Source organism: Nerophis lumbriciformis, linkage group LG27 (assembly GCF_033978685.3).
Source record: "Nerophis lumbriciformis linkage group LG27, RoL_Nlum_v2.1, whole genome shotgun sequence".
Taxonomy (NCBI): domain Eukaryota; kingdom Metazoa; phylum Chordata; class Actinopteri; order Syngnathiformes; family Syngnathidae; genus Nerophis; species Nerophis lumbriciformis.
The window spans coordinates 28124375-28148354 of NC_084574.2; the positions used below are offsets into that span (position 1 = coordinate 28124375).

At 38.7% G+C, this 23980-nt stretch overlaps 1 protein-coding gene across 1 annotated transcript in view; it reads left to right on the top strand.

Annotated features, from left to right (window-relative positions):
* Nucleotides 1-6: 6 nt before the first annotated feature.
* micall1a (MICAL-like 1a) overlaps nucleotides 7-23980 on the top strand; it is a 31212-nt gene continuing 7238 nt past the window's right edge. Inside the window, exons 1-8 of the mRNA XM_061988236.1 lie at nucleotides 7-761; nucleotides 15492-15540; nucleotides 20206-20347; nucleotides 20507-20607; nucleotides 22054-22193; nucleotides 22407-23005; nucleotides 23090-23150; nucleotides 23310-23731. Coding sequence (XP_061844220.1) covers nucleotides 616-761; nucleotides 15492-15540; nucleotides 20206-20347; nucleotides 20507-20607; nucleotides 22054-22193; nucleotides 22407-23005; nucleotides 23090-23150; nucleotides 23310-23731 — 1660 coding nt within the window. The 5' untranslated portion in view covers nucleotides 7-615. The remainder of the gene's footprint in view (nucleotides 762-15491; nucleotides 15541-20205; nucleotides 20348-20506; nucleotides 20608-22053; nucleotides 22194-22406; nucleotides 23006-23089; nucleotides 23151-23309; nucleotides 23732-23980) is intronic.

A 23980-nucleotide genomic window follows, 5' to 3' on the forward strand; every position in this document is an offset into this window, starting at 1 on the left:
GGGCGTGTGAGTTCTCAAGTATTGCCTCTGGAGCGCCACGGTTGGGTCGCGGGAATCAAAATCGACAGCGTGACATTGTGGAGGTTACAGGCGTGGACGCAGGACGACGCTCCAAGATGGAAGCTGTGTTGGTCGGCTGGGATTTTGGGTTTTAACGGCGTATATCGCGTGGATTACAACATACCTGTCTGTGTATCCTGCCTGCCAAGCAGTGACACAGACGTGTTGCGGTCCACACCTCAAACCGGGAGGGTGCTGCTACCTTTGCGTGGATGGAAGCAGGGTTATTATTTTCCACCCCGACACAGAACAACATAAAAAGTCATTTTTTAAAGAAGCAAAGTAGTACGCAGCTAGCTTGCTAGCAAAGTTGGCTTCTCTAAGAACTTTAGAGGCAAGCCTGTAATTAGCAACGCTGTGGTTTTCCAGCTGATGTCTCTGGTCAAAGTTCCGCTTACAGATATCGTTCTTGTCCGACTGACCCCGGGGAGATAGCACATGGGACCGCGAAGAAGTTTATACCCAGAAAAAGTTGGCTAATATTTGGCTAGCTCGCGAAGCGTCGTGTTAGTACGTGGTTGAAAAGTGACGTGGGGTCCTCGCCGACGTGAAGTGATGATGGGGTCGCTGAAGGCTCTACAGGAGTGGTGTAGGATCCAGTGCGAAAATTACCAAGATGTGGAAATTAGGGACATGTCAAGGTCTTTCCGGGACGGCTTGGCGTTCTGTGCCATAATACATCGCTACAGGCCGGAGTTGATGTAAGTACTGTAACTCTTAAGTCTCATATTGCTGTGCTAATGTTGTTGTGATTGATGGAAGATGATACTGACAACTGTGTTCATTTGCAAGGTTGAATGGAACAGACAACACAGACAGTTTTTTGTTTGTTTATTATTATTAATACATCAACATACGGTGGAAGAGGGGTTAGTGCGTCTGCCTCACAATACGAAGGTCCTGAGTAGTCTGGGGTTCAATCCCAGGCTCGGGATCTTTCTGTGTGGAGTTTGCATGTTCTCCCCGTGACTGCGTGGGTTCCCTCCGGGTACTCCGGCTTCCTCCCACTTCCAAAGACATGCACCTGGGGATAAGTTGATTGGCAACACTAAATTGGCCCTAGTGTGTGTGAATGTTGTCTGTCTATCTGAGGTGGCGAATTGTTCAGGGTGTACCCCGCCTACCGCCCGAATGGTAAATGGGTTATACTTGTATAGCGCTTTTCTACCCTTTTAAGGAACTCAAAGCGCTTTGACACTATTTCCACATTCACCCATTCACACACACATTCACACACTGATGGCGGGAGCTGCCATGCAAGGCGCTGACCAGGACCCATCAGGAGCAAGGGTGAAGTGTCTTGCTCAAGGACACAACGGACGTGACTAGGATGGTAGAAGGTGGGGATTGAACTAGTAACCCTCAGATTGCTGGCACGGCCACTCTACCAACTTCGCCACGCCGAATGCAGCTGAGATAGGTTCCAGCGACCCCCCGCGACCCCAAAAGGAAAAAGCGGTAAAAAATGGATGGATGGATGGATGGATGGATACTGACAACTGTGTTCATTTGCAAGGTTGAGTGTAACAGACAACACGGACAGTTTTTTTGTTTATTATTATTAATACATCAACATAAGATACACTTGATTGATTGATTGATTGAGACTTTTATTAGTAGGTTGCACAGTGAAGTACATATTCCGTACAATTGACCACTAAATGGTAACACCCGAATAGGTTTTTCAACTTGTTTAAGTCGGGGTCCACTTAAATTGATTCATGATACAGATATATACTATCATTTATACTATCATCATAATACAGTCATCACACAAGATAATCATCAGGGTGTATACATTGAATTATTTACATTATTTACAATTCGGGGTGGGGGGGAGGGGGGGGGTTAGGTTTGGTTGTTATCATCAGTCATCAACAATTGAGAACAGAGAAATGGATATTGAAACAGTGTAGGTCTGACTTGGAAGGTTATGTACAGCAAGTAGTGGACAGAGAGAGAGAGATCAGAAGGCATAAGAAAAATATCTGCATTTGATTGTTTTACAGTTAGTGCACCATACGGATGGCAGAGCTTCTCACCCTATCTCTAAGGGAGAGCCCCGCCATCCGACGGAGGATTGATTGATTGATTGAAACTTTTATTAGTAGGTTGCACAGTGAAGTACATATTCCTTACAATTGACCACTAAATGGTAACACCCGAATAAGTTTGTCAACTTGTTTAAGTCGGGGTCCACTTAAATTGATTCATGATACAGATATATACTATTTTCATTATACAGTCATCACACAAGATAATCATCAGAGTATATACATTGAATTATTTACATTATTTACAATCCGGGGTGTGGGATATGGAGGGGGGGGGGTTAGGTTTGGTTGGTATCAACACTTCAGTCATCAACAATTGCATCCTCAGAGAAATGGACATTGGAACAGTGTAGGATATGTACAGCAAGTAGTGGACACAGAGAGAGAGATCAGAAAGTATAAGAAAAAGTGTCTACATTTGATTATTTACAATCCGAAGAGGTATGATGAGGAAGGGAGGGTGTTAGTTTAGGGTTGAAGTTGCCTGGAGGTGTTCTTTTAGTGCGGTTTTGAAGGAGGATAGAGATGCCCTTTCTTTTACGCCTGTTGGGAGTGCATTCCATATTGATGTGGCATAGAAAGAGAATGAGTTAAGATCTTTGTTAGATCGGAAACTTATTTCGGCCGCTTGTACCCGTGATCTTGTCCTTTCGGTCATAACCCAAAGTTCATGACCATAGGTGAGGATGGGAACGTAGATCGACCGGTAAATTGAAAGCTTTGCCTTCTGACTCAGCTCCTTCTTCACCACAACGGATCGATACAGCGTCCGCATTACTGAAGACGCCGCACCAATCCGCCTCTCAATCTCACGATCCACTCTTCCCTCACTCGCGAACAAGACTCCGAGGCACTTGAACTCCTCCACATGGGGCAGGGTCTCCTCCCAAACCCGGAGATGGCACTCCCTTTTCCAGGCGAGAACCTTGGAGGTGCTGATTCTCATCCCAGTTGCTTCACACTCGGCTGTGAACCGATCCAGTGAGAGCTGAAGATCCTGGCCAGATGAAGCCATCAGGACCACATCATCTGCAAAAAAAACAGGGACCTAATCCTGCAGCCACTAAACCGGATTAACAACTATTAGATTAGATTTAAAATTTGTGGTTGCCGATACGTTCAGGGACGATATTATTTTTTAGAACGATACGATCCAAACAAGTTTAGTGAGGTGAAATCGATTCAGTAACTTATTAGCCAAAAATAAAAATCAAGCAGTGCGACTTTGAAATAAATACTGGAATCAGGACAGAACAGATGAAGTTTCCTATATTCCTGTTATTTTTTTGTACGGAAATTAGGTATAAATGAATTATGGATACAAACAAGCAAGTAAACGACAATTAATGGCCAATGCATTCACATCTTATTTGAACAAAGTGCAACTAACACTTCAGTTTTGCGTTAACAAGAGGAAACATTTTATGCTCACATGTGTGAATGTTGTCTGTCTCTGTGTTGGCCCTGTGATGAGGTGGCGACTTGTCCAGGGTGTACCCCGCTTTCCGCCCGAATGCAGCTGAGATAGGCTCCAGCACCCCCCGCGACCCCAAAAGGGACAAGCGGTAAAAAATGGATGGATGGATGGATTTTCAACATTCAAGTAATACAACTAGAGTAACCAACATTTTAACAGTATATTTACCTGCTAAAAAAGGTCCTCGACCCGGCCATATCTGTATTCTGTTCTCCACTCTGGTGTCACAGATAAAGGACAGCGTGCCAGATGTGCGGAATCGTTTCCTAATTTTCATAGCTTCCTTGATCCATCTCTTGTATTTATTTGTTTCTGAATAAATACCTTTGCCTGGGCTGCCATGTTTGTGTTCCGGAATTCGATGCTTTGCCGCAACTTGTTCCGCTGTCACCTACGTTGTGTCAGCCGCATCCTTTTTAGCTTAAAGTAAGTTAGCAATGGTTATACTGGTAGATAGATAGATAGATAGTACTTTTATTGATTCCTTTAGGAGAGTTCCCTCTGGAAAATTCAAATTCTAGCAGCAGTGTGCAGAATTGAGATAGAGGAGTTGTACAGTCTGATGGCGTGTGGGACAAAAGGTTTTTTGAGTTTAAGGTGAAAATACAGACAAATACTACAGAGGAGACATTTTACCAAGATATGCCTAAAGGCTACTGTTTCAAATGTTTTAGATTGCCATATAACTTGGTACATGTCCACAATATGCAAACACGAATGAGTAATTATTTTATCATGTGATTTGGCTGTCTCCATACCATGCTTGCGCCAGCACGCTGGTTTCAAGTACCAGTAGAGTGGAAAAACAAGTTACTTCTATATAGAAAGCTATTATTAATCATAGCTCTTGAATCGTAATCGTAATCAAATCGGGAGGTGCCCAACGATTCCCACCTCTACTAATGACAGCAGACCTTGTACAGTAAATTATGTTTTATGGTCGTTGGCTCTCATGAAGTCTGCAGTGAGCAGTAATCAGTGATGTTGTTACAAAAAGCAAACGTCGTGATGTGTTTTTTAAAATAATGCGCTGCTTATTCTTAAAATGTAAATATTAAATGTTATAATAAATGTGCCTGTTACTACATTACACATATACTTACAGTATGTGTATAAAACATTAATGGAGGTGTTTGGATGTTTTTTTAAGGTTGTGATAGGCAGAAAAGTGTGGCTCCCATAGGCTGCAGTGTGAGCGGACTTTTGATCGCATTTATCAACTCTTTAGAATGTATTGAAAATAATACATCTGTTGTCATGTCTTTCATAATGATTGTGAACGATAGGCAAAATAAAATAAAAAAGTGCAGTCCTCTTTTAAGACCAAAGTTATTTCTATCCACATCACAACCGATATTTTCTTTTAATCTCACCATTCACAACTTTTTACCGTGTTGTGTTTTTGATATGTGAATGTGTATGTCACATCCATTATCTTACACACCAGTGCCACATTGGGAGAAAGCTCAGTGTACTGTACTTAACACAGTCAGACAAGCCCTGTGTCTGGAACAACACATCACTCCTCAGCTTTTAAAAAAGAAGAACACAATTCCAAGAGTGTTACATGGATTTGTGATAATAGACACTTTTCCCCATCAGACATTTTGCATTGCTGGAGCAGATGACAAGGCGTGAGTCAAGATGGCCCCAACCATTAATCATTCGAGCCTTTCTTGTCAGCAGTGATGTGCCGATTTGACCTGCTCACTTAAATGGAATGTAACTACTTAACCACTAAAACTAACCAGTGACCACTTGGATTATTCACAGTATCACACCCTGGTTTACATTTCAATCCAAAATTTGCAAATTACTGTTGTTTTGGAAAGGTTACTTGTTTGAAATGTTTAGCAGCTCTGAAAATAGCTGCACTTTCTTTTTAACTCCCCAAAAAAACTAAAGCCTTTCAGAAGCCAAAGTTGCTGTGCGAATAGTGTGTTTTATGGTCAAGTTGTCTACTGCAAGTTCAAATGATTGTATCAGATGGTATGGTAAAGATGTATTTATAATCACTGCGAGTGTAACAACTGCCATTTATCTGTTCAAGTAGACGTACCATGTTTTATTAGAGTGGAGGTCACTGTTTGAAGAACAACTTGTAACTTTTTAATTTAGAAGGACGGTGAATCATTTGGTTTACAGATGAAGAAGGAAGGCATTAAGCGAAAAATATGAAACGTTATTAATAACTCACAATACTGTAAAACTTGCTTTAATTATGTATCACTTTTTCAACCTTAAAACTGGAAAGCTTGGGCTCAAAAATGTTGATGACCACTGAGTCTTGATCCATTTTTGTTAAGTTTAACCTTAAAACATAGATGTTGGTATTCTGTTTCTGTTTTTGGCAAATACAAGATAAATTAAGTTTTTAACTCATATATTTAAATAAAAAGTATACGTTATTGTCAGATTATTTTCACACTGTATTTTTTGTACACACACGCAGCGTATATTTTGGGGGCACCGAAAGCACTTTTTTTATGTGCCATAAGGAGGGCATGGCAAAAAAGTTTGGGAACCACTGGTTTATGCTATATTGTATCAACAGTTATCATCCTGTGAATATTAGCTTGAGTGTATTCAAGGTGAAAGTTGTTTTAGAAAGAGCTTTCAAACTTGTTTTCATTTATTTTGTATGCATGGGAAGTGAATGATGCCAACAAGGTAGGAACATGTCCATGTTACGTCTTTTTACAATGACAATAAAGCCATTTAATCTAATTTCAGGCCTTAACAAGCAATGTGGGCCAGTGGTATCTGTCAAACCATATACTGTTAATGTTTAGTCACCTCTCTATATTATTACATAATTGTCGCAGCATTTGATCATTAGCTTAATTTTTTTTTAACAAATTTGATAAGTTGTTTAAGAATCCTGTGATGAGGTGGCGACTTGTCCAGGGTGTACCCCGCCTTCCGCTCGAATGCAGCTGAGATAGGCTCCAGCACCCCCCGCGACCCCAAAAGGGACAAGCGGTAGAAAATGGATGGATGGATGTTTAAGAATCTAAAGTAGGGCTAGACAATCAAATTTTAATCTTGATTTCGATTTTGGCTTCTCACGATCCTAAAAATACCGGTACTATAATTTGAGAAAAAAAAACATGATGCAACATGCAAGTAAATTCCTGTAACGTTGAAACGGATGAATGAGCGTATTAATGGAAAAAAAGACCACATCTACTAGAAGTTTGGGATTTGACCATGGTTGCTACCTCGTTCTGAACTGAACAGTTTCAAGACGGCCACTTTAAACGGGGACTTAACTATGAAACTAAAACTAGCAAGAACAATCCATACACCCACAACACATCATCGGCTGGTGTTGTTGTGAACGACATTATCCATGTAAGATCAATGTACAAACAGGACAGCTGTCGCAACTTGAAAGGGTCCTTCTTTATTCTAACACCCTCAAGTCGTCTCTTTACAACAGCACACGTCTCCCCTTTTCAATAACAGCGCTGAACGCAACATCCAGTCTGAGTGCACTAACAAAATAAAGGTTTCAAAAAAAGTACCTCACACAAGTGTAATACATAAAGCACTTATTTCTACGTTTACAAAATTATTATGCTTTGACTTACAATACTGGTCAACATTGTCCAAAGATGTATTCCACCAATAAATGTGAAGATTTTTGTATTTAATAATAAACATTTTATTAATGACACAAAAAGACTATGGTGGTAAAACAAGTGTAAAAGGCAAAAAACTGAATTAAAAAAATTCAAACAGAAAAACTGCATTTTAGTTTGTTTTCATATTCTTCATTATTTAAATGTATTGTTGTTAATATTTTTATTATTTTACTTGTTTATTCATTACTAATTTATATCCAGTTATTTTAAATTATATTTAAAGTTGAGTTTTGGCAATACAAATGTTTTCAAATTAATTAATAATAAAGATTTCAATATCAATCAAAGTAATACTGATTATTATTTTTGCCTTAATCGTCCAGCCCTAATCTAAAATCAACAAAATATGGCAGAATTATTTTGAAAGGGTTTGGGAAGGAAATTGCTTGTAATGTCATGCTCTTTAATATTCACGTTAAAATGAAGAAATATTACAGTTGTAGCGACACACATTTTCTGCATTATAATCCCTGAATCATCTGCAGAATGGACTATGTGTGTGTCTTTACAAGATGATTTGCATAATTGGCCATGGCGCATATGCATATCTTTGTTATGGATGGTGTGAGGGGCTTACCTGTCAACATTTCTAGGGCTGCAAAAAACTAATCTATTAAAATTGATTATAAAAATAGTTGGCGATTAATTTAGTCATCGATTTGTTGGATCTATGCTATGCGCATGCGCAGAGGCTACTTTTTTTATTTTTATTTTTTATTTTTTTTATAAACCTTTATTTATAAACTGCAACATTTACAAACAGCTGAGAAACAACAATCAAAATAAGTATGGTGCCAGTAAGCTGTTTTTTTCAATAAAATACTGGAAAGGATAAAAATGTAGTTTGTCTCTTTTTTCCGATTATTAATCGATCAATCGAAGTAATAATCGACATATTAATTGATTATCAAATTAGTTGTTAGTTGCAGCGCTAAACATTTTCTTTTGAAAATAAGTGACATTTTTGTAAAAATAGAGGGAAATAACTTTAAACTTTGCAGTTATCACACAGTGCATTACTATCTTGTCTGAAAGGTACTCCTTATAAAATAAAATAAAATATATACCTGCATATAAAGTGAACATTTAATACAAACAATTTGGGATTTGCTGGTGGTTCAGACACTGACATTCTGTCTGGCTGGCACTCCATACACAGCGTGTGGAGCCACTCCCTTAGATTAATAATAATCACCTCCACGGAAAATGAACTGCATTTTCTAGTTTCTGAAGTATTAGTATTAGCTTAAAACAACACTTATGAAAACCCAGATGCAACTGTGTTGCAGCAGAAAGTAAGCAACTATTAACAGGAAATTAAAAAGTAGATTAATAAGAGTCTGGAGAGACGACAATACAACAACTGTTGGTGTGTCCGCATTGTCACAGTCCATACGTCACAGTAATTATATATTTATTTTTATTTTCTCAATTTTGTTGTCGTTTCTGTTCATGTTTACAAACTCAGGGAATAATTACTTGGACAAAGGAGGACTTTAAGGGCAAAAACCAAAGGATTTAAAGTTCCAGTAGAATGGAAAAACAAGTTGACTTTATATACTTAATTATGTTTCATTGTATCAATTAAACCATATCCAATTTTACAATCCGGCGCAAAATATGTGAAAATACTGTCAAAACATCACAAAATGCCACAATGTCAGACGGACATTTTGAATATTCCGCTACAAATGTCTTCGGCAATTTCCGTAGATTTGGGGTCAGATGACGTCAGGATGGGAACGCTTCTGCACTCTGACCATATCAGTTGATCAGTCAAACTGGAAATATGCAAAAATTATAAAGTGATGCGCTGTGTAGCATTCACAATCCCTATATAAGACATGAACACATATGTTTTTCCATTTTTATGCATTCTAAGTCATAAGTAATGAATGTATGTATATATTCGGATATATGTTAGATTTTATATCGCTATATTTAGTCTATTTATACCTGCATTGTCCTTTCCATCCTTACACTTTCCATCATTGTAACTGAGCTACTGTGTTGAACAATTTCCCTTGTGGATCATTAAAGTTTGTCTAATTCTAAGTCTAAACACATAGTCTGCTCACAATTGAGTCAATGGGAGCTCTCTGTTCCGCCCACAAAGCCTTATAAATAACCATCTAACACCCGCTAACAATACTCTTATTTACATATCGTGACCTGAATATTAACCAAATATTAGCAATGTTGGTATTATAAGCGCACATACAGACAAACTATTTTTTAGCGGCGCATTGATAACAGGTAGCTAACTAGCCCTCTGCTGCTGTACTGAGAGCTGGCCAATGTCCTGCTGCTACCACTGCTGCATCGCGTCTCGGCTCGTCAAAGTTATTGTAGATTATAAATCATGCCTCTCATCTGGAAAATAAGAGGATTAAGCCATACATTTAGAAGTTGTTCATCTATGACATTCAATTTATACCCCGAGATGGAGACAGACACACAAATGAAGACAGTGTTTGCAGGCAGCAATTTTTCCTTTAAACCTTTCATGTGGGTAATGGTTAATTCTTCATCAAAACAGGAAGGTGTGAAGATTCCATCAGTCGTCATCGCAGTGAGTGCAAACATTGTACAGTAAGCAATCATGCTGTAGTTTGTATTTCTTGTTTAGCACTTAGCAATACTGCTACGGGATGCTATAGGGTTTCACTAAAGCTGGATCTGTTTAGCACACAACTTCTAAAACTTGTAGCTCACCCTCCTTATATTCAGGAATAAAAATATAGGGTTCAGGATCATCATTTTTACCAAAGTAATCATTGTTGGCACCCACAAAGTCTGCATGATTTGCATTGTTCTTGATGGGAAAGTGATCTGTGGTACCCGTCTCTACGTCCCGGATTACGTGACTTGCTTGTTCATTATCTCTCAAAACGTCTTGGGAATCCCTGTGGGTTTGATACTATTTTGATGATATCTATTTCCTCGCAAACTTTGTAAGTCTTTTGGTGTTATAAATCAGATGAACATGATAATAGCTTCAATATAGAGGCAACTTGTTTTTCCATTGTACTGGTACTTTAACAAGACAATTCAGAAACAAAAAATATTGTTAGTGCTAGCCCTTCTTTTCGACAGTGTATGCCTAGGCCATGTCAACACATGAATTTAGATATAGAATCTGTATATTCTCAGTGTCTGCAGGACTGTTTATAATAGACGATGCTTTTGGACAACAGCTCGGTAAGACCAGTTTGGTTTATTTTTCTTTTCATCACGTCATGGTTTTTAAGTAACGTCAGTATGTTGTTGCATTTTAAAACTATTTCTGCACTGTTCTTAATTGTGTGTTTTCAACCGATAGAAAATAATAGATATGTTAAAATCGCAAAGCGATGATCTGTTGGCGAAAATGATTTGCAAATTAACCTACCGTTGTTAGTTGATGTTGTTTTTTAAACATCCTCTTTCCTCTTTATGGCACCAGTTCCTCTTTTGGTTTTTTGGGTTTAGCTTCTTTTGTACTTTCGGAATCTTCGACATTGTTGGTATCCAAGGTCCTGTCAGCTATCGCCATAAAATTATTTCAAGTGACATAAAAATGCGCCTACAAAGTAGCAGTGTTGTTGCAGTTACATTAGCCACAGCCCTGATGTTAAAATTATGATATAAACTTAGTTACGTTACATCGCACAATATACATTTTTATGTTGCAGTACAATATATATGTCGTAATATTGCAATGTGCTACCATGTATAATACTATATTCTTACATAGATGTACATAGCTGCTTCAAGTAGGTAGACAAACATGATAACATGTAGCCACTATACTGAATACCTAATAACATAGACTGACCATACGTCCTCTTTTCCCCGGACATGTCCTCTTCCTTGCCTGTCCGGGCAGAGTTTCTTAAATGCCTCAACTGTCCGGCATTTTGAGTTAGGGTTGCGTGTATTTTCAATGTACGTTCAGGTTTAAGAAGGGGTTTAAAACAAAACAAATTGTGAAGGTGTGCGCACCAGCAGCATTCGTGAGGGAGGGGCAGAGACAGAGAGAGCGAGAGAGTTATGATAAACGTGCATGCGTCGCCAGGCTCTGCTTTTTATCGATAGATTTATCAGATTACATTTTTTACTATCTATAGCAGGGGATTCAAAAGTGTGTCCCGGAGGCCATTTGTGGCCCACAGCTAATATTTTAAAGGCCCACGGCACATTCTAAAAATACTATTAAAATAAACAAAAACATAACAAAAGTGAAATAAAAAAGCTTAAAGGTGAAAGGTAATTTAGAAAAAGTTGCAATGTTGACTAATACAAAAAAAGCAGTTGGTTTTTTTTCCAAACTGTCATTGCTCAAAACATAATATTGAATCAAAATCAAAGTTATTATGAATTATTGACCTATCGAAGGTTCCCATTACTTCACATCAAATATTCCACTTTGAAAAATATTTTTGGTGGAAGATTTTGCATATTTTGTGTGTTTGCCATTAAAAACATGGTTTTGTTTAACAAAAAAGGACGGAAAACAAAAAAAAACAACATAAAACAAACTAACACATTTTGAAATGAGGGATAGATCTGAAGTTGATGTAGACTCCAGAGATTTAAGCGTTAAATATAAAATGTATGTATGTCCTGGCACACCATTATCATCATTTCATGACCGAAGCAAAACACTTTTTACACTTTTATACTGAAATAAATACACCTACAACTTATTAAATAAGAAAAAAATAGAAAAAACTACCAGCAGTGGTAAAGTTCAGATCCATGAAGGAAGGAAGGAAGTGAATGAATGTTTATAACTGAATACATTTACATATGTATACAAATGTGTTTTCTTTTTTTATTATTTTTTTTAATGAATTAAGTAACGTTTATGACAACCTTTTTCCAAAACACAATATAGAATGTGAGATATAACAGGATAATGCAAACGTTTATAATTTATTTTCAAAACGCTTACAAAAAAGTGGGACCCCAAAAATTTACTGTGGGACCCCATTTTGAAAATTCCTAGTGCCAACACTGCTGTCAACAGAGGAGAAAAAAAATCTTTATTTAAATAAATATATTATTTATAAAGCAAGTTTGAGTATCATTGGCACATTTTCACCTAGTCCCGGTCTTGGTGTGCTGCCCGCTTTGGCACGCGTATATGTGTCCTCTTTTTGGGATTTCAGAATATGGTCAGCCTAAATAACATAGCCCCTTTAATTTATCATACATATACCCCATTAAGGATGACAATAAATTAATGGGAAAATATCTGAACTGCTGCAAGTAGTGCCGTGGATAAACCCTCAGTTGTTAGCGTTTCAGCTCTTCTCGTTTCAATTTGTTTCCCAGCATGCCTTCCTGTTTCGCCCCCAGTGTGTACAGTAACTGCAGTCAACCAGACAGTCCAGTCCGCTCTGATTCAGACAGACAGTCCATCGGGCTAATCTGCAGCCAATTCCTCTGCCTGTCAAACTGTATTTAGTTCTCTAATATGGGACCCAGTAATTGTAGTGATGCTCTGTAGCCAGTGCATTCTCCTGGAAATACAGAATATCTCACTGATGCACAGTCACTCATGTTGTTCAATTTGCGAAAGTATTATGATAGCACACTCAAAGTTGGATGCACTTTAATATTTTGCTTCATACTGCTTTTTTTTCAATGTAGCTGCAATGATAAAACATAAAATTGTACTGATGGGGACATCTAGCAAATAGATAGATTCCAGGATATCAATAAACGTACAACATTCAGGAAGCGTCATGGTAGTGTGTGGTTTAAACTTATACTGAACAAAAATATAAATGCAACACTTTGGTTTTTGCTCCAATTTTTCATGAGTTAAACTCAAAGATCTAGAATGTTTACTATACACACAAAAGACCTATTGCTCTCAAATATTGTTCACAAATCTGTCTAAATCTGTGTTAGTGAGCACTTCTTATTTTCCAACATAATTCATCACACCTCATAGGTGTGGCATATCAAGATGCTGAATAAACAGCATGATTATTGCACAGGTGTGCTTTAGGATGCTCACCATAAAAAGCCACTCGGGGTCAGAAAAGCAGTCAGTATCCGGTGTGTCAACCATTTGCTTCACGCAGTGCAACACATCACCTTCGCATAGAGTTAATCAGATTGTTGATTGTGGCCTGTGGAATGTTGGTCCACTCCTTTTCAATGGCTGTGCGAAGTTGCTGGATATTGTCAGGAACTTGAACACGCTGTCGTATACGCCGATCCACAGCATCTCAAACATGCTCAATGGAACTGAGATGTTTTCAGCATTCAGGAATTGTGTACAGATCCTTGCAACATGGGTCCGCGCATTGTCATGCTGCAACATGAGGTAATGGTCTCGGGTGAATGGCACAACATTGGGCCCCACCCCCACCATGGGCCAATTTATTCACAACGTTGACATCAGCAAACTGCTCTCTCACATGACGCCACAAGCTGTCTGCTATCTGCCCTGAACAGTGAAAACCGGGATTCATCTGTGAAGAGAACACCTCTCCAACATGCCAGACATCATTGAATGTGAGCATTTGCCCTCCCAAGACGGTCAAACTGCAGTCAGGTCGAGACCCTGATGAGGACAACAACGAGCATGCAGATGAGCTTCCTTGAGACGGTTTCTCACAGTTTGTGCAGAAATTATTTGGTTATGTAAAACCAGTTCTTGCAGCAGCTGTCCAGGTGGATGGTCTCAGATGATCATGGAGGTACACCTGTTGGATGAGGAGGTCCTGTGCTGGTGTGTTACACCTGGTCTGCGGTTGTGAGGCCGGTTGGATGTACTGCCAAATTTTCTGAAACACCTTTAAAGACTGCTTATGGTAGATAAATTAACATTCATTTCAGGGGCAACATCTCTGGTGGACATTCCTGCAGTCAGCATGCCAAAAGCACGCTCCCTCAAAACTTGCGACATCTGTGGCATTGTACTGTGTGATCAAACTGCACATTTCAGCGTGGTCTTTTATTGTGGGCAGCCTAAGGCACACTTGTGCAATAATCATGCAGTTTAATTAGCATCTTAATATGCCACACCTGTGAGGTGGGATGGATTATATTGGCAAAAAAGAAATGCTCACTAACAGAGATTTGTGAGCAATATTTGAGAGGAATAGGTATTTTGTGTATATAGTAAAAGTTTAAAATCTTTGAGTTTAACTCATGAAAAATGGGAGCAAAAACAAAAATGTTGCATTTATAGTAGGAAGAAACTTACATTTTAGTGCAGGATCTGAATAGTATTTTTTTGCCATCATGAAAACTCCAAATCTATAAGAAAGACAGAACGTAAGTATTCTTCTTTTAGTTTGGTAGCTGTTAATCATTTTGATATGCACAATGCTGGCATTTTCAGGACTGGAGTGAAATATATTTGGCAGAGTTTCAAGTGTATGTTTTTAACTTTTTGTAAACAGCGTAACCTACCACGACATTGTTTTCACAATTTTCAAAGTTCAAAGTTTTTCTTTTCTTATTGAATCGTATTCAATGTGTACAGTATAACACACAAATACTGTACTCAGTCTCCTTTTCACAGTTGTCTTCTTGCCCAAAAATAAATCATGGACTGAAACACAATCATGGTAGACTCTTCACTATTCATCATCTGATGGTGTGTCAGCTCAGTGACACTCTAAAATTATCCTCTGTTGGATGAGTGACTGAACAGGACCCAGCAAGACCAGCCATTAAGTTCGAGCTGCTGCTCATTGTGTTTACGAGCATGGGAACCAGATTAGAGAGAACACGGGTCACTTGTTTGTCGGGTGAGGGGGGGTTTCCACATCATCTGCAAGTCCTTTCGCTCTAGGTGTTTTTCCCGCTGCAGTGCTATTCAAACACCTGGACCGTTTCCAACATACCTTTGCAGACTTGCAAACAAACACATTTTCAACCTGAAACACCACAGATATTTTCCAGTTTTGCTGCAGGATGTTTACTGGTGTGAGCCTGGCGACAGTTCCTCAACTCAGGCACCTTCAAAGCTTTTAATCATCATGACTGTTTTGTGCTGCCACTTCTTTAATTTGGTCCTATTAGGTTTCCCCCTCAATATAAATAGCTGAGATGTTTTTTGGGGTTTGTCTGGTGTCACAGCTGAGAATCTTTATGACTACAGTACTATATGCATATTTGGACAATAGATTTTTGATAGGTCAGCGAGTCACATACAGTATAGCTACCATAATTAATTTATTTTACCCAATGTTTTCCTGAAATGTGATCACTTTTTTACAAACTCCTTTTTTTGTGTTGTTGCAGAGACTTTGGTTCGCTGTCAAAAGATGACGTCTATGAGAACAACCGACTGGTGAGTTAGTTTTAGAGCCTTGTTTTGTATTTTTGATGATGATATTAAAGAGGCTATATTATGATTTGTTTCCTACATTTAAAACTAGAGCTGTCAAAGTTAATGCGATAGCGCGTTAAATATAAATGTAGCGGGGGAAATTGGGCTGCAGTTCACTTGTTACAGGTTCAAAGCCGTAGCAAATTGTTCTCCTGACAAGAAAGGGATATTTTTTGCCGTGGGACGACATCACTGCAGTAAATGCCAGCTGCGCGCGTTGTTCAGAGGTGGGTGTCATTTCACTTCCGCGTTTCGATTACAGGTTTCTGGCTGTCTGAAATATTTTGTCAATTCTTATGTAACATGTTCTGGTTGAGTTCTCAATTACATAATGATTAAGAGGCTGAATATTTCATTTTATTAATTAATAGAGAAGGTTAAATAATCGCCATGCAGCAATATGTAGACCATTAACTTGTAGAACATGTAATGTACAGAATATCAGAAGCATGTATTCAGGTAAAAAAAATAATATTTTACCAACCATCTTTGACAAGAAAAGCATGATTGTAACAATCCACATTTTGTGTTCTCAATGCATGAAACTGGTATCTTAACATGGACTACAGTAGCTCCTTCTCTGAATGCAATTTCTCCTAAAGCATGGGAATACAAATTATGTATTACTAAAAAATACAAAATCTGGAAAGACACCAACACACAGCAGGCATTTTTTTTCATTGTCATTAAAAACCTGTTTGCCCTTTTTGTGCTGAGCTGTTTAAAAGAGCTTAATGTTTAAAACACATTTCATGAAATTAGTTAATTAATTGTAATTAATTGTCCATTCATGGTGTGAAAACTTGAAAAGTATCTGTCTGGGGTACACTTTTTTAAATTTATTTTTTAATTAAAAAAAAAATAAAAAAATTAATTAATCAATCCAGCAAAGCAATACACAACAATACCATAATAATGCAATCCAATTCCAAAACCAAACCCGACCCAGCAACATTCAGAATAGCAATAAACAGAGCAATTGAGAGGACACACAAACATGACACAGAACAATCTAAAAGTAGTGAAACAAAAATTAATATTATCAACAACAGTATCAATATTAGTAACAATTTCAACATAGCAGTGATTAAAAATCCCTCATTGACATGATCATTACAGACATTTATAAAAAAAAAATAAAAAAAAAGAACAATAGTGTCACAGTGGCTTACACTTGCATCGCATCTCATAAACTTGACAACATATTGTGTCCAATCTTTTCCACAAAGATAAAATAAGTAATATTTTTGGTTCATTTAATAGTTAAAACAAATTTAAATAATGGATCCCATATTCCAATATATGAATCATTATTATCTAAACTAAATGCAGTTTTTTTCCACTGATATCATCTCCATAGCTTGTGTATACCAGTCAGAATGTGTTGGACTATCAACATCTATCCATTTTTTTAATATTACCCTTTTTGTTATGATGCATATTGAAAGAACTGCATTTTTACTCTTTGATGACACGTTACTAAATTGACAGAGATCCCCAAGAATACAAGTTTACAGTGTCATTGGGATGTTTATATTAAGGAATGTGATTGCTTCTTTTGTTGTTTTCAACCATAACTCTTTTATTCTCTGACATTCCCACAATAAATGAACAAGAGTTGCCTCGGCTGCCCGACAATTCATGTCTAGGGTACACTTAATAATCATGAATTATATCTATCTGTGATTAATCATGATTAATTTTGAGTTAACTATGAACAAAATGTGATTAATGGCGATTAAATATTTTAATCGTTTGACAGCCCTATTTAAAATAATTCCTTGTAATGGTGGTGCTTTGGTCAGAATTTTGAATAGATTTTGTTTTACAGACCATCTTCAAGCTGCTTTTCTGACTGTCTCTTCAGAATGCTCTATTTTGTGTGCAATCTTATTTACATGCCAAAGCCCTCATCCAGGCCTAGCCCCCTTTGATTTTGTTTCCACCCTGTCAGCCATGTTGTGGTTTTTAGAGCTTTCAAGTAGATTCTACTGACAGATATAAGTTATATTGTACACTATTTTTATTACAAATGGCAACCACAGAGGATTTTAGCGTGCATGTACAAGTCAGTCTGCCCCACTAGAGCAGTGGTCCCCAACCACCGGGCCGCGGCCCGGTACCGGTCCGTGGACCGATTGGTACCGGGCCGCACAAGAAATTAAAAAAAATAACACTTTTTTTTTTTTTTTTTTTTTTATTAAATTAACACAAAAAACACAATATATACATTATACCGTATATCAATATAGATCAATACAGTCTGCAGGGATACAGTCCGTAAGCACACATGATTGTATTTCTTTATGACAAAAAAAATAAATAAAAATACCATAACACCCCATCAGCCCCCTCCCGGTCTGTGGGGCAAATTTTCAAGTGTTGACCGGTCCGCAGCTACAAAATGGTTGGGGACCACTGCACTAGAGGATAGGGAAAAAGGCAACTCATTGACTACAACGCTGGACTACAACTGAATAAAAATGGCGAACTCGCAAAAAGCCTTGTGGGTAAACTCTACCATATATGGAGATATCCGCTGATGTAACTATGGCAAAATATGTCACAATCATCTCAAATTCTAAAAGTTTTTATGTAAAGAAGTTAAAGTGTTTCATTGATATCTCAGCCACGCTTTCAAAGTGTTTGGATTCAGATTTTCGGGATTTATGGGTATCCCAAATAAGCAAAAAAGGTGCAAATGGGTAAGAAAAGTCGGTTTTGCATATTAGAGGCCCTCTAAGTCAAATATTATAATTTAGTAACGATTGTGCTTTAATCTACAGGCATTGATTAAACTACTCATCAATGACTGTGTCTTTTTAGGGCAACCCTTGGTTATGATTAATGGTGAGGAAGTGTTATTAATTTAACAATATAGATATAATGTAGTTGTACATTGCAGTGGTAAACTGTACTTAAATATAGTGTATAGAGTGGGGTTATGATGCAGACCACCTGTGGGAAGTGAAATTCCACAAAGCAGGGACACTGTTTTGAGTTATATGACTATTATATGCACTTAACGACTGTATAAGCCCACATTCAGCTTTCACACACACTTCTAAACACTTCCTATGTTCTTAAAACACTTCATACAGTCTAAAACCAATGTAATTTTAACATGAAACTTCAATGGCACTCTAAAATCCGCAGTGCACTAAGACCGCAGTAAATCAACTGCTAAATGGCAAGGGGAACACTATTATTGCATTGTAGTTCTACATCTGCAAACTAAAATAACACATCTACTGTTTAATAACTTTCTAAGATTGTCAAACTGAGCATTACTGTAAAGAATTTTAAATACAGCATGTTTGTTTTTTAATAAGGAAAACAAGCACAGATTTTAAACACATTTTAGTTTTTGCCAGTAAATCAATTGTATATTTAAGCTCTGAAAAGAAAGTCTGCTCATTTTTAGTGTGAGTAAAAGTTTGGCAGGATTGCTGTCGACCTCCTTTTTAGCCCTTGGCTTTCAAAAAACTGAAGACGTTGGCTGAAGAACCACAAGAGAATCTGCTGACTAATCAATGACAACAAATTGTTCATTATATTCCTAAGGGTTAAGCACAAGTAAGTAATTTAACACTGCAAATAAGGAGTGTGCATCTTTTTAAAGGGGAACTGCACTTTTTTGGAACTTTGCCTATCATTCACAATCCCTATGTAAGACAAAAATATATATATTTCTTTTTGTAATTCATTCTAACTGGTAATATACGGCAAGTATGAGATGGCTAACAATTAATCTAATGGGAGTCATCTGTAGCACACATAAAGCCCTCTAAAACATCCAAAAACTGTCAACAATTCTCCATTTACATGTTGTGACCTGCATATTAACCAAGTGTCAGAGATATTATTATAAGCGTGAATGCTGAGGAACTACTTTTAGTGGCGCCGTGATCACACAGGTGTAACTCTCTTATGCAGTATTGACATACTGAGCCAGAGTCGGTAAAGCCTCTCACTTGTATAGTAGAAGTTTGTGGCCATAAACCCAGAAGTTGGTCAACTTTTACATTCAACTTAGACCCGGAGATAGCGAAAAAGACAAGAAAAGAGGTTTGTTAGCAATTACCTTTTTTTTCTTCTTTTTTTTTACATGCCTGAAGATTATATTTAATTCTTCATATAAACGGGAAGATATGAAAATCCCATCAGTGTGAATCCCACTGAGAGCAGAAATTGCACAGTAAGTTATGTTTTATTATGTTCGTAGTTTGTATTTCTTGTTTAGCACTTAGCAATAGTGCTACTTGCTGGATGTGCTTATCACTCAGCTTCTAAAACTTGTAGCTCATCCTCTATATACTTGGCCTCAAAAATATAAGGTTCTGGTGTGGATTATCATTTGTCCCAAATTAGTTGTTGTTTGCTCTCATGAAGTTTTTGGGATGTTTTTATAGTGCTTTGTAGGTAAAATTAGACTGCTGTCACATGGTAAATAATCTTGTCATTAGAATGTGTCTGCCCAGGATCTGTTGTTATATAGCAGGAGTTAGCCTCTAATTTATTTTGTAGGACTGCTTGTCACGGAGGAACAAAACACTCCTTTATGTCCAGCAGATTGGTTTTGGAAGACTTTCTTGTAATCTGTTTTCTTTTTTTGCTTCACCATAGGCCTTTGAGGTGGCTGAGACGCAGCTGGGGATTCCAGCACTGTTGGACCCAGAAGACATGGTAGCGATGAAGGTTCCTGACAAACTCAGCATCATCACCTATGTCTCCCAGTACTACAACTTCTTCAACAACAAGTCTCAAGGTTTGTACTAGTGATGGTCCGATCCGATACTAAGGATCAGGATTGATCTGTCCAAATTTACTGCATTGTTTTCCATACGTTCCTACCACCAATACATTTCGGACCGGCCAACATGACAAGTTACAAAAGTACTTCAGTTTTACTCCTCTATTTCTACAGCAAACCCTCCTTCCATGAAGAGTCCAGGCTTTTTTACTCATAACGAGCCAGCACAAAAAAAGCCCCCGACTCCTCTAGATGACAGAGAGGTTGAGTCTGAGGTAAGAATTTGATTTTGCCTTGGAGCCAAGTGATCTGGCAAATAGTAATTCTGCATACACACATACAATAATTTATGTGTTGATTCTAATTTCCGAGGCCTGGTTACCCTTTTGCATGTTTTACTTTTCAGGTTAGTTTGTCATTAAGTGCTTGAAAAAGATCAAATAATCTTGGTTCAAAATCTGGATGTATCTTGAAGCCTTGAGATATTTGCATGTGCTAGTTGGTCATACACAGTTTTTAGTTCTTTAACACCCACAAAAAAACGTTTTTTTCTTTAAAAATAAGTACATAATATTTGCGACTTTGTTACACTATGTGGATAAAATAAAACAAAACCGATTGGCAACACTAAATTGGCCCTAGTGTGTGAATGTGAATGCTTGTTTGTCTATCTGTGTTGGCCCTGCGATGAGGTGGCAACTTGTCCAGGGTGTACCCTGCCTTCCGCCCGAGTGCAGCTGGGATAGGCTCCAGCCCCCCATCCCCTCCACCCCCGCGACCCCAAAAGGGACAAGCGGTAGAGTATGGATGGAAAACAATTGTAGGCTACAAAGATAGCATCTGTATCCTGTCTCTCTTCTCTTTGCCATGCCTTAATCTTCTTTCCTCCACCCCTACACACCCAATGTACTGGCATTGTCACCCCTTCTTCAGATGGAAATCCATTCCACCTCCTCTTCCTGTACTTCCTCCTCCCCCACATCTGACCCCCCCTCCACTTTCTGGTCATCAGCCTAGGCAGTAGGGTGGGCAGGGTTAGGGGGTTAAAAGGTGGAAATAAAACCGATAGGTCAGTCTTGTTAACTAACCCCCTTGTGTACATATGCTAAATTTTGTACTACCTTAACACGGTGCCAAGATTTAATATACCTAGGCTGCTGCACATGCTGCTAAACCACTAATCTGCTTTACCGTAATCTAAAAAAATAAATGCAAAATTAAATCACACCATAAACTGGCCTACATACTGGAAATATGGAACTACCATTACTTACCCAAGCCATGTGGACTTTTAAACAACTACATACAGTGTTATGATCATGAATTGTATTTAAAATTAAGTTTATTTGTATAATTTTTTAGTTGTTGTGCTTTTCTTTTATTCTTACATTGAACAAAGAGAACACAGACTTCCAAGTCCAATTCCTTGTGTGTTAAACATACTTGGCCAATATAGCTGATTCTGATTAAGGGATGTTTTAAAATCACTTAATCAAGTTTTTAAATTTAGATTAATAATGCTGTGACTTGTGAAATACTTGAATAAGAGGAACCAAGTACATAGACGATTAAAGGTAAAACACAATGATGAATCCACATCCTCAAATCCTTAATCCATGTTTGATTTTCCCCTCCTACATTGCTCTGCATCTTCTCCCCTCCCCTGACATCTCCTGCCTGTCCTCTCCCTGTGGAAACTACGTCCTGGTCACTTGCTCTAGCCGAGCCAAGCCAAGGAGGCGGGTCTGGAAGCGACAAAGCGCAGCACGCTTAGCAGCACCTGTGCTGCCTGTCAGAAGCATGTCCATCTGGTGCAGCGGTTTCTGATAGACGGCAAATTATACCATCGAAACTGCTTCAGGTGAGCACCTAGCTGTCTTCGGTGAATTTGTGGCACCTTTCAGCACACACTCTAGTTGTGGATATATATGTCATTGGGCCTAAATTCATTTTTATTGTGCAAAGAATAAATGTATTAAGGTTAAGATCAAGATATGTATAGTAAACCGGTCAAGTAACGATGATATCACTTTCTCCTTGGTTCTCTGCTGGTCTGGATATATTTAACTTTCAGGTGCACTGAGTGTCGTAGCACTTTGCTACCTGGATCCTACAAACTGGAAAATGATTCTGGAGTGTTGGTCTGCACCCACCACCTTAAAAGGCAAGCTCCAGCAAATCAGAATGGTCGACCAGATCTGAGCCAGAGGCCGGTTGTAGTCCAGTCGGCCAGGATCGGTTGCAGCAAGAGCCCCTACGCCTCGACCTCTGAGACGAACCAAGAAAAGACCCCATCCCCAGTGGGCAAGGTGAATGAGACTGAGGTGCCAACAAACATGACTGTCATAGTCACTCCGGTGCAAACAAACAAGGTCACCTTGGAAGACACAGACATGCTTAATGACGGTATACAGACGGAAGACAAACACCGTCCCTCTTCTCCTCCAAACCCTTTTGATGAGAGTGATGATGAAGGCGACGACGAATCAGCAAGGGAAGAAGAATCACTAACTCATAATAAGTCTAATGGTGACCTACCAGCTGCACATGTCAGTCAAAATGAAGCCACACCCAGACCAGTGCCAGCACCTCGCCGAGTTGCCCAGGTCACCCCACCGCCCCTTCCTTCCCCACGTGTGAGACTACCCCGAACAGCTGACAGCCTTGCAGCTGGTGCGTGATCCCTCTCAGGTGAAAATGATTGTGAAGGTGAAAAAAGTTGAGTGATGCTTACGTATATTTAATCTAAAATCACAGGTGAACCTCATAGTCTGCCCACCCCTCCAAAACCCAGGGAGAGATCGAAGTCTCCAGGAAGGTAGATGAATTTCAATCAAACCAACTTTTCTTTGTTTTCATCTCATGTCATCTTTGCCGTTCCCTGTCTGTTGTCTGAGCAACATCGTATTGAATGTTTGCCAATCCATGTGTACTATTCCCCTCTGTGACATATCCATGTGTCTGTCTCACTGTCCAGCTTGTCCCGTGGCTCACATAAACCCAAAGATCCACCCTGGCTTGCCCTGGTCCAATCAGAAACCAAGAAGAAGAAAGCTCCTCCCCGACCCTCTGCAGGACTGTCAACACCTCCCAATACAGGCTCTGTGTCTTCTCTTAAAGACGAAGGCTCCAGATCCAGTACGCCCCCTTTGCCCTCTAACCCTTTTGAGGATGATGAGGATGAAAATAACGAAGCAGAAGAAGAGGAGGAAGGTGTTGCTGTTCCAACAACAATGGCGGCGAGTCACCCATGGTACAGTATCACACAGGTGGCTGATGCCTCCGATGCCAACACGCCCCCAAGTACAGGAAGCTCCTCCCGCTCAGCCAGCCCAGGAAGTGCTAAAAGTAAAAAGCGTCCAGCACCTCTTGTACCACGGCCACCTGCTGTGAACCAAGGTTAGAACATGACACCGTTTAGAGCGACACCTTCATGATTCTGCATTCAAATGTAAATCAAATACCACTAATGCAGAGAGTCCCTAAGACACACTATAAAATCAAACTATCTTTAAACATTTTTTTTGGGGGGCCATTTAGGGGCTTAAGTAGGACCGACCCTGTACAGTCTTGTGCATTAATCCAGCGCTGCACTAACCTGTTTCCATGTTGCCCTTTTTAAAAAGGCCAAAGTTATGGAAAACATGA